This window comes from Abrus precatorius, unplaced genomic scaffold (assembly GCF_003935025.1).
Source record: "Abrus precatorius isolate BTA unplaced genomic scaffold, Abrus_2018 Scaffold3, whole genome shotgun sequence".
In the NCBI taxonomy this organism is placed as follows: Eukaryota; Viridiplantae; Streptophyta; class Magnoliopsida; order Fabales; family Fabaceae; genus Abrus; species Abrus precatorius.
The window spans coordinates 34,407,446-34,422,034 of record NW_020874373.1 but is presented as its reverse complement, the minus strand read 5'-3'; the positions used below and the strand labels follow the sequence as shown (position 1 = coordinate 34,422,034).

The 14,589-nt window shown below is 29.2% G+C and overlaps 1 protein-coding gene across 2 annotated transcripts; it reads right to left on the bottom strand.

The window, feature by feature from the left end:
• Nucleotides 1-352: 352 nt before the first annotated feature.
• Nucleotides 353-5,368, bottom strand: LOC113863812 (developmental protein SEPALLATA 1). Of its 2 annotated transcripts, none has more exons than XM_027497532.1 (8): nt 5,184-5,368; nt 2,122-2,200; nt 1,919-1,980; nt 1,594-1,693; nt 1,147-1,188; nt 1,023-1,064; nt 538-677; nt 353-449 (listed from the first exon to the last, which is right to left on the bottom strand). In XM_027497532.1, the coding sequence occupies exons 1-8, from the start codon at nt 5,366-5,368 to the stop codon at nt 353-355; spliced, it is 747 nt and encodes a 248-aa protein (XP_027353333.1). The 2 variants fall into 2 exon arrangements, with proteins under 2 accessions (XP_027353333.1, XP_027353334.1); XM_027497533.1 differs by having other exon boundaries at nt 353-437.
• Nucleotides 5,369-14,589: the final 9,221 nt, after the last annotated feature.

Below are 14,589 nucleotides of genomic sequence, written 5' to 3'. Positions count from 1 at the left end.
TTTTCACAATTTTTCACTGATAATGTAAGCATTTCGAAATATAGCCTAATTATATAATCAAGACTAATATGAAATGCAATAGGAGAAATCAGAAAATCACAACTATTGGTTTTTCAAATTGAGAAAAGGCAACTACTTAAAGATACTAAATGTTATAAATTTGTTACATGCCATATGTCTATGGCCAAAGGTTTAGAAGTTTCAAGTAAGTCACAGTTGTTTTTTATACCAAAATACAAATAACAAAAGCATGGTTGCATTTACACCTTGCCAACACCAAGAAGCATTTGGCTTCGCCTATTTGTACGGTGTTTGCTTTTATGTAGCAATCTAAATACTGAGCTTAATTAGCTCAAAGCATCCATCCAGGAATAAATCCATTCACTTGTTGAGCTTGAGTTGTCACAGTTATCTGATCTGAAGCTACAGCATTGTACCTGTAATCAGGACTGAATTTAAGAGATACATTAAAATATATTTAAAATTTAAATCACCTTATTGTGCAAAAGAACATATAAGCAATTGATAATATATTACCCAATTTGCAATGTGGGATTGCATTCCAATGGCTGGAAGAAGCCCTGAGAGTGAGCATTCTGTGGACCACCATATGCCATACTTTGATCACCAGCTTCCCATGATTGCCTATAATGATTTCTTGAATTGATTTCTTCCAGCTGCCAACGAGTAGTAGTCATGAATTATGTATCATCAGCATAGCAATAAGATTGGGGATATATTGAAAAATTAATGCAGAATAGTTTTCCATCTTAAGGTTTTAGTTTATTTTTATTTCACTAGCTTAAGATACCATAGGACTATTTCAAAGTATATTCTGATAGGCCAGAAATACGGATGCAGGGTTGTACTACTAAATTGTTTTGGAAGCAAGCCAAAATGTCTATTTAAGGTATAAAGCATGACTGATATATATATCTTCTATGTATTTATGCAGCAAGAAAATCAACAAAACTAATATTGCTAGTTTGGGAAGAACATAGTGCATAATGGTCTAATATTACCTTCATTGTCAAGGATCTATTTGCTTCAACCAACATCTGCTCCTGTAATGAAACAATAGCTTGAAAATATTAGGCACACATAATATAAAGTTGATTTATTCCTTTAGTTATGTCAAACCATTACCTTATTTTGAAGATCAGCTAATTGGTCCAGCATGAATTGTGTCTGTGAATTGATGTTCCAGTGTCAGGAAACAAACAGGAGTTAACACTAAGCTTTTCTCAAGCAAATTTTATAGTAGCCAAAATTCATATAATTACCATATTTTAATTTTTTATTATAAATGTTCCAACTCCTAAGTCAACATAAGTAGATAAAAAATTGTGTCATCCTAACACAATGGAATGCTTTATCATATACAGTAAATAATGCATTGACCATACAAATAGTATTGCAAAAACAAATTTTACAAAAAAAACACTTACTAAAAAATATTAAATCAAATATAGAAGTCAGTGATTACTTTAAGCTGCTGTAACTATTGATCAAGAAATATGTTAATAAACTTTACGTACATAATTTGCTGAAAAATTATAATCTTTCTTTCTTAAGCTTAAAATACTCCATTACCTTTGTGGACCTAACTTGCTTCAGAGATGAATCCAACTGCCGTTCAAGCTGCTCAAGTTCTTTGGTATTCAGTGGGCCTAAGTCTTCCCCTAGAAGGTTTCTACAGTAGCAGGGACAAATGCAAAGATCAAAATAATTAAATCTTGCTTATATAATTAGAAAACTAATTATAAAAAATATGAAAATTTTATATGGTGATGACTAAATGATCACTAGAAGTTTTTCTCACTCTTCAACACACAAAAAATGAACACAGAAAAGGGTGAAAGTATAGCTGTTTTATAATGAACTTTTATTTTCTAAAATACTCTTCCGTTTAATTCACCTTTGGGTCCTTTGAAGAGATTCAAATCTTGCTTTCAGCTTCAAGTATTCACGGTAGCTACTCTGCTACAAAAGAAAATAACAAATGAAAAATAACAAAAGGCTTGCATGATGTAATAATAATAAGCTATATATACGATAAATTTTGTATCTTGATTTATGCATTTCCAATAAAATTAAACAGCAACAACAGCAGTTTGGTACCTCAAGCTCTTTGGCAGGTTTGCTAACTTCAACAGCACCATAACTGCACTTCTGGTACCTTTCAAGAGTTTTGAGCATGCTGATTTCAAGATGGACAACGAAAGGAAGAACCGTCAAATTGATGGTGTATGTATACCACAAAGAATGAATCATAACCATGCATATATACCATAATTAATGAAAGGATGTCAATATATATATATATAGTTTGGGCCATTTCAATATTCGTACACAAAGCTAACATCAAGAATTTTATGCGATTCACTTGTACAAAGACCTGACTGCGAAAAATAATGACGAGGTATTAAAAAATGTTCCTTAGGCAAGATAAAAAAAAAGTTAGTGTATAGCTTTAGATGCATTATTTTTTCGCCATATTGATTAATTAGAGCATCTGCCACGAAATCTATAACATCGTGTTAAAATTAAGTGTCCGCAAATAAGTCTCATATTGAATAAAAATGAAAAAAGTTGAGTAATATATAAGTAATAAGTATTAATTAACTCAATAGCTTTAAAATTTTTAAAATATATGCAAATAATATCAAATAATTCTTTTGGAGTAAATTCTATTAATTTTTTTCTCCTTTCAGTTAATTTACTTACTTTTTGACCGTGCATTTGGATAAATTTGTTTATATAATATTTATTAAAAAAAATTCATTCATAATTACGATTATATATAAAATTTGTTAAAATAAGTATGAAATGACATATAAGAAAATATTTATTTTCATAAATATAAATTATTTTTGTAGAAACTATTTTAAACAATCCCCAAGTGTACGTAGAAGGGCTGAAGAATACCTTACATAAATGTTTAAAATAGGGCTAACACAGTTTAAATTTTTAATAGGGCTAAACATTCATATAAACATATATAAATGTGTGCATGGAGTTGTAGCATTACTCTCACAAAATTTAGTGCTTCATGACTATTGCTATTGTTTGGAGGCCAGTTAGAGTAGTTTTCAATTTTTTAAAACTCTGAATACGGTAATCTTATTGGATATGCATCTATTCTACTTATATACAGTCAAGCAGCTAAGTTTTTCTGTAACTTTTTATGGCTATCTCACCATATTATCATTATAATATTCGAACTTTAATTGAATTATAACACCCTTTCAATGTGTAGATGTTTCTGCATGCACACTACAGTCTTAGAACAAAACTGACTCACTTGCTTATTGCGTTCAAGTTACCAAACTCCATTATTAATTTCCTTACCTTAAGTAAAATATATGCAGGCCGATGGTACAGTAGCAAATGGTAAGCTTATGTTTCATATTTGTATCTTATGTTTTATATATATTTTTTCAACGTTTTATAGTTTTACAAATTAAACTAAATGATCTAATTAATATCCTAAGCAATTCTGTTGTTAGTATTTATGCCAAAATCAATCATACGTAATTTCATATCCTCCATAAAAAAAATAATAATAATAAACTCAACCAAGTGGGAACAGAGCAAAGAGTTGGAAAGATTAATGAAAATCATTACTTTTTGGTTACCCCAGACTTATTTGATGTCTTGGCCATCAAATATCCACAGTAACACCTCGTTTATATATATATATATACAGAAAATAAGAAAAGAAAGCAAGAAGAAAGAAGTTTCCAAGCCAGGTTTATCTTCTTTTTATGTTTTATCACAACGAGGCTCTTCCTAGCCAAAGTAAGCATAGAAAAATTCGACTCTCACAACACCTATTTATAATAATTTTTGCAATTAAGAAAGAGATAAGAATAGAAGAGAAAGAAATATAAAATAAGATGAATAATGTAATAAAGAAAATAAAAAATAAAAAAAATGTTTATAAAAAATAAATCAAAAGAATATAACTCTACCATATGTAAATACAACTCACATTCCTAACTACGTCACATTGTTTATATGCCACTTCAATTTCAAGACATATATTAATTATATAGTAGGTATTGAGAATTCACGGAATTAAAAGAATAGGGAATAGGGAATGATATGAAATACTTCAGTAAGGTTACAAAATTAAAATAAAGCAACAAAAAAAAGGTGGAAAAGGTAGAAAAATAGAAATACAGATTTTCAATGGAAGTGTCAAAATGAGATGATAATCAACATGTGAGCATACATTTAGAATGCTTAACTCTTTCAAAATGTAAAGAGCTAGATTAAATTTACTAAAAGAGAATAAATATTTTATTTATTTCTGGTGCAAAGCACTGCTTGCTTACAGCTTCATACATAGGAACACTTGTTTAATAGTAGTTATACAGAACATTTCAATATAATGCTAACAAGGAGTTGTCAGCAGCTCACCCATATCCTAGCCAGGCTTCCAACGCAAATTACTTATAGTATGGTTAGAATCACATTTAAATATTTATGGATTTACATTTATTTTAACATAGTTATGTTTTTTATATTATATTTACGTTTATAAATTTTTTATCATTTTTTTAAGCACGGCTTAGTTAAGAAGAAAACTCCAAGCAGAAATTAGATCCATAAAAAACAAATTTAAGATCCTGATCCCATTTCTTAGCAAAAGCCATGTTTGAGGGGAAAAAGTTAAAACTGGAATTAAGCATTAACCCCCCGGTCCAAAGATGATAAAAAATTAAAAAGATATACAGCTATAGTTAACAATCATCTAAAAATTATAGTAACCGTACAAAATTGCAAAATGTTATATATTCAACGGATCATGTGCCATATTTACTAGATCTGATAAATCTACTATCACTTACAAAAGATCAGAAAAAAACTGAACTGAAATTACTGTTGTTTATAGTAAAGCATAGAACTTCTTATAAAAGCCACAAGTTGACAAAACAAGAGGGATGATAACAAAAGTCATTGGAACAAAATATTAAAAGTAGAGGAAAGTTTTGAGAAGAAGCTAATTTTCTCTTTAATTGTTGAAGTAAACTAAAAACTAAATCCAAAGAAAAAAGACACTAAAAAATAAAATAGAATAAAGAAGGTAGTAGATCTCATTGGTCAACAAAGAAAAAGTGATTTCAGTATTTGACAAATGGAAAAGAGAGATGAACACATAGAGGCACAGTGCATACCTAGAGGTGCTACAGAACTCATAAAGCTTGCCACGATTGGAGAAGATGATGAGGGCAACCTCAGCATCACAGAGAACAGACAGCTCATAGGCTTTCTTGAGAAGCCCATTTCTCCTCTTTGCAAACGTGACTTGCCTGTTTATCTTGTTCTCTATCCTCTTCAACTCCACTCTTCCCCTCCCCATCCTTATTATTTTCCAACCTATTCACACCCTCTTCTTCTAAATTTTCCTTTTTTTCACTCAATTTTTCTATTTCTGTACAATATCTATCCCTTTCTCCACTTTTCTTGTTTTTTCTTCTCTTTCCTCTTCCTCCTCTCGGGTATCTGGTGATCCTTCTTTTCTGGGTCAGTGGCAAGTGCAACCAAATTTGTGAAAAACAAGAGAAAGTTGAACACTTGGAAGTTGAAACTTGAAACCCTAGAGAGAGAAAGAGAGAGAGAGGAAAGTTTTGTGTGTATGAGTTTTGTGTTGTCTTGTGTACTCTCTAACTTGGCTTTTTATCCTCAGGATTTTGCAATCTCCACCAGTGGAGCTTAGGGTTGGAGCAGTTGTTTCTAGTTTCATGTAACTTTCTTTTTCCCATGCTTTACTATGTTAACGTATTTTTGGCAAAGAAACATGCTACCCAGATGCAGTTTAGCGCGTGTCAAACAGTCAACACGGTTGTCCATGTTAGCAGAATGTAGGTAATAGGTGGTGGTGAACACAGGCGCGTGGTGACAGCTGTCTTATGTGTTGGTATTAATTAAGAAAATCTGTGTCATTTTCCACTGTCTTCAGAGAGGTAGAGGAAGAGTATCAGAACGTCGTCACATACCTTAAAATGGATTCCACAAGTGTCACTTTTTCATTGGCTTCCATTCTCTGTAGTCTCATGCATACAGATAATAACTTGTATGTACGAAAGGTGATGATTCAGTGAGTGAGGCCATCCATGTATATATACCTTGGAGCATTGCTCCCACCGTAATGTTATTTATAGAATAGTTTTCATATATTTATTTTATCACATTACTGAATTTATTTCACAGTTTTATCTTCCACTTTTACTTAAAATTTAAACGAGTAACAAATGACATTGTTTCTGTTGATAATGTGTTGTAATTAATTGAATGCTATAATATTGATCATGTTGGTTGAAATTTGAAAATGACTATTAAGATATTTTTACTGATAATTAATCATTCTCTTTAAAATCGATACCCACATTACCTGAATTAAGATGAATCTAAAATTACTTTTCTTTAAAAAAAAAATTGTAAATCTGGAGTCTATTGGGGAAATATGTTACATTTTCATCACACAGCACTGTGAAAAATAAGATGTGACTTTGAAGATTAGAATTTCGCTTAGAGAACTATTTCTAGCACCTACCTATGTCTTCCAATCTTCCCTATGCTAGGATAGTAGGATATGGAAATGATTTCTAACTACAAGAGATTATTTAGAAATATCTTGGAGAAATAATGATTTAAATATATTTTTTTTACCTTTTAAAATATACTTTATTTTTATTTTTATATTTTTTAATTTTATTAATTTTAATTTTTAATTTATGTAATTTTACAAAAAAAAATTGACACGACACAGAAATTAATACCTCACAACATTTAAATTGGCCATATCATTATTTAAGATTAATTAAAATTAATATTTTTAAAAATATATGGATACTAAAATAAAAACATAATTTTATAAAAACTAAATTTAAAATTTAACATATTTTAAACAATCAAAAACTTTTTTTTGGAATTAAATCCGATTCTTTGTAATCTGAAGAGTAAGATATATTATTCTCGAAATAGTTATGCGTTTTCTCACCTTTTTAGTGTTCATTTCAATTAATTATTTATTGAATAATTTTTTGTTTTCCTTGATTTCTTTAATTGGTACCCCAAATATCTTTATTCAACATTAAACATAACGTAATATTTGTAATTAAGTTACCATCAAAACAGTCTTCTATCAATTCAAGTAATATTTATACTTTTGAAGTCAAAAGTTCTAAATATGTATACATTTCATGCATAGTAAAATGATTTTTATTAAATAAACTAATACTTTTTTAAATACTTTCTAACTTATATCAGATATGTTATCTGTCTTTATAAATAACTATACAATATACAAAATATGTTCTATTTAAAAAAATCTTAATTATTATGCTTATGTTAGAGTTAATCACTAAACGTGTTTTTTTTCATTTTGGCATCGGATATGATGTTAAGTAGCTGTTCAATAGTACGGCAACGGTGTATGCTTTTGAACAAATCTGGGAAATTAATCTCACTAATCTTTTAGTTACCTTTCCTTATTTTTGTTGGCTTACATTTGCAATACGTACATATCATTCTTAATGTAATCATTGGTCATATCATACACGGAAATTGACTAGGAACAAAGTCACTTTTAGGATGAATAAAAGAATGCTACCAAGGTCGGGGAAGCAAATATCATCTCTTCAAGCTATTAAGTACAATGAGAAATTTTCATGTGAATAATTTTTTTTGGCTAATTATCAGTTTGAAGCAAGACAAGAGGGCATTATTGGTTAGGTATAATCCATTCTTTGATTTTGACGTCTATACTGATGATAAGGAAAATGCCAACTAACACCCTCTCCTTCTCCATTATTATTCCAAGTACCTAAAACACTAGGAACCTGATAAAGTTTATCTCAAAGTTACTCATTAACTGTTCAGTTTTATTTCATGGAAATTATGAAATGTCCGCCACAAATTTTATTCCAAAAGAAATCAGTAAAAAATTTTCCATGTAGAACAAAAATGATCAACTTTGATCGCTATAGAAACAAGTTATTAATCTTAATTATAGATAAATATATTGTTATTGACTAAATACTTAATTAAGTTGTATACTTAAACACAGATATTACACATAGATATATTTCGTTTCTGGTCAACGGTACTTTTTGAACCCAACATGATTTTTAAAATGTTACAGCCAAAAACACAATATATGTAAGTCCTTATAGAATAAATTAATATAAATTGAATGGTGGAATGTCTCTTAGAATTTAGAGGTAAAAATGTTGTTAGCTTTCTTCTCCTTTTGAGTATGGAAATGTTTACACTAAATTCGTCTATATATGAAAAAAAGTATGTCAAGAAAATAGAGCAAGAGCAGTAAAGAAAAGAAAAGAGTATAAAATGAATAAATGTTTAAGTTGATTCGATTCAGAGAAAAAAATTATCCTTTTATTTATTTGGTCAAACTAAAATAAATAAATAATATAATGTCTGTTTAATAATACATATAGAGCTAATCATCTGTGTTTTGAGGGGCTGAACATAATTCAAATATTGATATATTAAATGCAGACTATCACCAAAAGATTCATAATAATCAATACTTATACAAAATATAAATTAAAAAGTAGAAAAAAGTCATTATAAGTGAAATGAAGAAAAATAAGCCATAATAAAGTAATATGCTAACAACTCTTAAAACGGAACCAGTCTCTTCAATGTTTTAAAATGAGATATTACTTAAATAATGGAGAGGGCATAAAATATACTTAATTATATTATAATTATGTTTTAAATGTTTGGGTTAGCCATGGGTATATATCCCCATAAGCTTTTTGCCCATACAAAATGAAAGGAATTAAATGAATCTTACATAAGATGAAAGGTAGAAAGAAAGAGTCTTTATACTATCACAAGAGATTGTGCCTGGATCGATCTCTTGCAACACATACACCTTAAAAACCTGTATTTTAATTTAATTACATTTACAACGTAAGATACAGTGAATCTAACACATCTGAAATAAATAACTTTGACATCATCAAAGAGCAGAGGATAGAACATCGACAACAACAACAATAACAACAACATGAACGTCCATTCCGATGGATGCTCATCAATTTCCAACGGTAAAAATTAAAAGGAAAAAGCAAATGCCACAGAAACGTGCGGAGCTACGGCATGCAGGGGTGCACAGTACCAGGTGACACAAAGTTGATTGATGGGAAAACCCTTCTCTGCAACGACGTCGTATAGAGTCAGAGTGAGTAGTATCAAAATTTAAGTGTTTGACTTGGACATCTCAATTCAAATTACATATATAAAATCTCTCATTTTGGACAGTTCTCTTATAAATCTGAATGGAGAATTCTATAAATTCTTAGTTTGTATAACTAAGATCAACTCCCTTTCAACCCAATCTCTCTCTCAATAATAACGGGCCTCAGTGTAACGTTCCGTCTTGGGCCTTAAGAACTGATAATTGAAGTTTAAATTTTTATCTCTCAGTGGTTTAATGATAATAGTTAATTGATTTACGTTCGAGTTATCAGTTGAGTTAAGCTGGTTTAGTGACATGTTCGATTTGATAATGAGTTTAAACTAATTTGTGCTGAGTTTAATAACCCTTAATTCGTGTAAATTTCAATTCAATCTAAAGTTATTTTTATATAATTTTTTTATTTTTAATTTTATGTTAAATTTTTACATAATTATGTTTATTTTATTCTAATGTAATTTTACAAAAAAATTATATTTAATTACTCTTGAACATAATTAATTTTGCTTTTAAATTTATCTTTGAATTGTGGTAATTAATTTTAACGCACACTTTAAAAAAATTCAAATTTTATTTCACGTAACCAGTATTTTCTATACTTTTAAATAATTGTGTATTAAGAATAACACTTTAAGTTTTAATAATTAATATTTTATATATTGTAATATTATATTTTTGTTAATATTATTAATTTAAAAATACAGACTATAAAATATATTATGATTACAACTTTATATTTTAGTTTTTAAAGATTAATTTACACGTAAGATTAATATAATCTACTAGTAAATTAAATTATTGTAATTTAATTGTATATCTTCTTATTAAATTAAATGCATCCAAACATGCTGGATGGTACCTGCGAGAAACCAAAAAATAACAGAAAAAGGTTGGAGTTGACGGGAGAAGAGGTGATTGGATTTGGACGCGTGCCGTGAAAAGCAAAGGTAGGGGCACAGAGTGTAGTGTAGCTGCACCTGTTTTCTTCATGCAGATTCCATCACTCATTCACTGGCTTCAGTCACATAAAAACTTTCTACAAGAACAAAATAACAGGTCTATTCATGTATCCTTTTAAAATAATTAAGAATATTTAATCAAATGCACTAAATATTTAAATATTCTTTAACCAATATTTTCAAAGTATTTATTCACTAACTCATTTTGATTTTATGGATTAATTCCCATGATTAGACCCAACAAAGGAAAGCTTAATAAGCAGTAAATTGTATTGAGGTTCTCCATGTGATCCAATGCATGACATTTCGGATTTGTGATGGAGCTTTCTACAATCCACCAACAAAAAGATGGGCAAATGTGCACAAGTATATCTCAGCCATTAATGTAAATGATGTTCACATCAACGCCGCCATTACTAGCTATAACAGGTTCTCTTGTAAAAGTTAATATTAATATTTATAAAACTTACCACAAAAATGAAAATTGTTTTCTTTCACTTTTTTCGGTTTATACACTACTAAACACAAATTCCAACCAACAACCCAAACTTGATTCATTTTGAAGTAAAGAGATCATCAAAATGAGGATATATATATATATATATATGTGTGTATTCATAAAAAATCAAATGTTAATTAACATGTTTAAGAGATTCTACTTTCTATTCCAGACTTTGTTCACCTTAATATCACAAATAAGTAGTTATCTGGTTTAGGCAAAGGTACCATTCAATATCAGGAATATTAAATGATTGCTTGCAAATCTGGAATTGGTAAATGCTTCAGGACCAAAGCGCTTTTGAATGAGCAATTGAAACCAAGAATGCTTACCATGTAGTTTGGACTTTGGGTGCTGTCTGTCTTATCAGCATTAATAACTTAGGGAGAGACGAGAGAGAGAGAGAGAGAGAGAGAGAGAGATTACTGTCTAACAGTATATACAAAAAGGGTAAGACATGTATATTAAAAAGATATTTATCACGTATTTATAACTTTTAATATAATAAATATCACAATCAAATAATATGATGTATTAAATTTAATAAAATAATATAGTTAATAATTTGAATAAAAATTATTAATTTAATTCTTTAACTTATAATTCTTATAAAATAAAATAAATTTATAAAATTTTATTTAATTTAAATGTTAATTAATACTTCGTCCTCTTGTTATATTTTAACAAACAACACCAGCCCTATAAGGGAGTGTTTGGATTTAATTTTCAGAAGGTTGAGTTGGGAAATCAGAATATGGTTGTGTCCAAAGTTGAAACTCATGGTGGAGCTTCCTAATAGAGCACTAGAACTGCAGATATGTGCTATTCTTAATTTTCCAAAAGCATTGGGAACATCTTCCAAGCACATGGTTTGATTGTCACTCTGTTTGAGGGAAAGGATTTTGAACTTGAAATGTTTTGGAATATGGAGTATACTTTCAGGATTTTGGTTTTCACTTTAACCATTTCAAAATTATGCTTACTTCATGTTGTAAAGTATTTGCTCTCTATTTGATTAAACATTATAGATTGGAAAGCATCCAACTATGAGTCATTTGCGTAAAGAATCTAATTCGCGGTCCCATTCTAGACCTCTCTTCATTCCAAAAGCCTATGCCTTTGGCACATTCCTACATCTAAGGTAAGATGCTCTGATTGATACCCTATTTCCCCATTGAAGAAAGACAGAAAAATGGCTCAACAAGTGGCCTTGGAATGTTGGGCAGATTCTATCCTTTGTAAAGGGTGGATGAATGCAGCATGATAGTTTTTTTAAGGCATTGATGATACATGATAGATAACTCCTATTCCTTTTTATTTGTCATGTCAAGTTTTGACATAAAATTATTTATTTTAAGATCATAATTGATAAAAAGCAATGTAATATAATCTTAAGTTTTTTTTAAAATGACATAAAAAGAAGTAGATACAAAAAGAAAAGCAGGAAATAGAATGCATGCACATTCCTTTTATATCACTCAATACCCAAGGATTATACTATATGAAAATAATATTTGAAGGGGCCACCCAGGTTAAAATTATGTCTGAAGTGGAGAATCTATTTTGGACCAGAAATAAAGTGGAGAATCTATTCATTTTCGACAGGGGGAAAGGATGTTGTTACGGTGTACGACACAGGAATCACGATTATAGGTAGATATTTTGTTTTGGTTTACATCTTATTAAAAGATCCATTAAGAAACTATTCTTTGAACTGTTCATCTATTGATACTGTATGTAGATATTTTAAAATAGACAAATGCTGAAGTGATTTTTTTAAAGACAATATAATGCACCCTATAATTTTTCAATACTTTTTAAATGTAATTTTTAATAAAAAATTATTTAATTTCTTATAAATTTCTGCAATTCAATAAAATGAACGGTGAAAGGATGAATTGCAAGCATTACATCTTTTTCATTGTAAACAAAATGGCCAACCTGACATATTTATATGTATGTGTGGTTAATTTATTTAGGATGAAATTCTGTATTTGAAGTTCAGCAACTAAGAGGAGATTAATGTTGAGATGCAAACCCAAATTAGAAGCAAATAGAGAGAGCAAATCAGGAATCCCAACAAACAAACAGTGTTATGATTATACTTGTTATTGGAACAAGGCCTAATGCGGAATTGAAGTGCATTGCTGTTACATAAACATGGAATGAAAGAAAAAGAAGGAAGAATCAGAAAAAAAAAGGCATCTATCTCAATATGAGAAAACAGGGCAAGATTTAAACTTAATGTTGTGGGCGAGAATGCTTATTGGTGGAAAAATATTAATAAAATTACACATATTATACTTTAGAAAAATCAGGACATTAGAAATAAAGAAATGTACGTAGCATACTCTGTAATATTAATTAAAATTTATTAAAAGTTATGTTAATTTTAATTTTTTTTATTTTTAAATTAATGTTTCTCTTTCATACTTCTATAATTTTTAATAATTTTTTGCCAATAAAAAGTGTACTCTAACATTCTTCTTAAAAATAATACTTGAGACATGCAAAAAGAAATTAAATATGAAATTTTTTTTTATCCATGAGTTATAAATATTACTCCCTCTTGTTGTTTTAGCCTTTTGATTTTGTTTTATATGTTTTGTTGTTTTTAATCTATTAAGACTTATTTAATTTTTTTAATTTTATCCTAATTTAATAATTATAGATGTATAGTTCAATTTATGACCTCATATTCTATCAATCACAATTTTTATTAATTTAATTTTTTCTCTTTTGTCCGTTAAATTTTTAATAAATATTGATGACTAAAATAGGTTTAGTACAACTCACAATTTAATGAAAAATAAATTATTATTGTAGATGACTTTTGTGAATAATCCAATTCCTCAGCATGTAGAGCATGGCATTCTCCTGAGATTGCACGTGGCTTGCAAGTTACAAGTCCCTAATTAATGAGCTGCATTTCGAAGGTTGCAATATGTATGTCAAAATAAAAAATAGATATAAATTAAAAAAATACACAAAAATATGGGAAAGTGATGAACAAATTTTATATAAAATTTGGAAATAGTAATTTTTGAGTTCTATTTTTTAATTTTCTCTAAAATAATATATTTTGGGATACAACGTATTCAACTTTTATATATAAAAAACCTAACAAATTCATGTCTCACTGTATAACTTGTTTATAATTATATATCTACCAGTGACATAACGATTGCACCATAAACAAAGTGTTCCTTCAATTACATTAGTTTTTGTGACTACTGTTTCAAAGCTAGTATCTACACGCAGTATCCATCGTCAGAAAACAAGCATTTCAAGCACAAACACCCGAGATTGAATAGACTAAATAATAAACAAAAAAAGTCCAAGAACATTATGAATCAATTTCCCATGATTCTGCCCAAAATTCAGTCGCACAACTGCTACAGAGTAAGCCAGATGGCATATTCATGGGACCCTTTGCCAGCCAGCAAGCATTTGCTTTGCAACATAATAATGAATGAGAATTGTGGCATTGTGTTGCATCTTTTGCACTCTATAACCGATAGTACTCAAGGGCAAAGACTAATGCGGTTTCTTCTTCACAAGATTGCAGCAATGAGATTTCAATATATCAGAGCTAGGAACCAAAAAAAGTCAAGGTGAAGAAAGTCAGAGAGAAGAATACATGTTCTGAGAAGAAGGTGGTGAAGAGGTGAAAGAACCCACTCCTTAGCCTAGAAACTATTGTGCGGTGGTTGAGGTTTACCACGTTGTCGTGTCTTTGTAGCAACCATTGACTTGCAGTAGTGTGATTACCCAATAAATTTTTCTGTTGTGTTTTAATCGACACGTGAAGAAGTTAAACACATAAATCATTTTATTTAACATAAAATATTTTTTATCTTAAATTTATATATAAAAAATTAGTACATATTCTTTTA

Coding starts and splice junctions, on each gene's coding strand:
- LOC113863812 (XM_027497532.1), bottom strand. CDS start 5,368: ATGGGGAGGGGAAGAGTGGAGTTGAAGAGGATAGAGAACAAGATAAAC. Junction 1,694..1,918: donor TCTCTTCAAAGGACCCAAAG/GTGAATTAAACG, acceptor CTGCTACTGTAG/AAACCTTCTAGGGGAAGACT. Junction 1,189..1,593: donor AGCAAGTTAGGTCCACAAAG/GTAATGGAGTAT, acceptor ATCAATTCACAG/ACACAATTCATGCTGGACCA.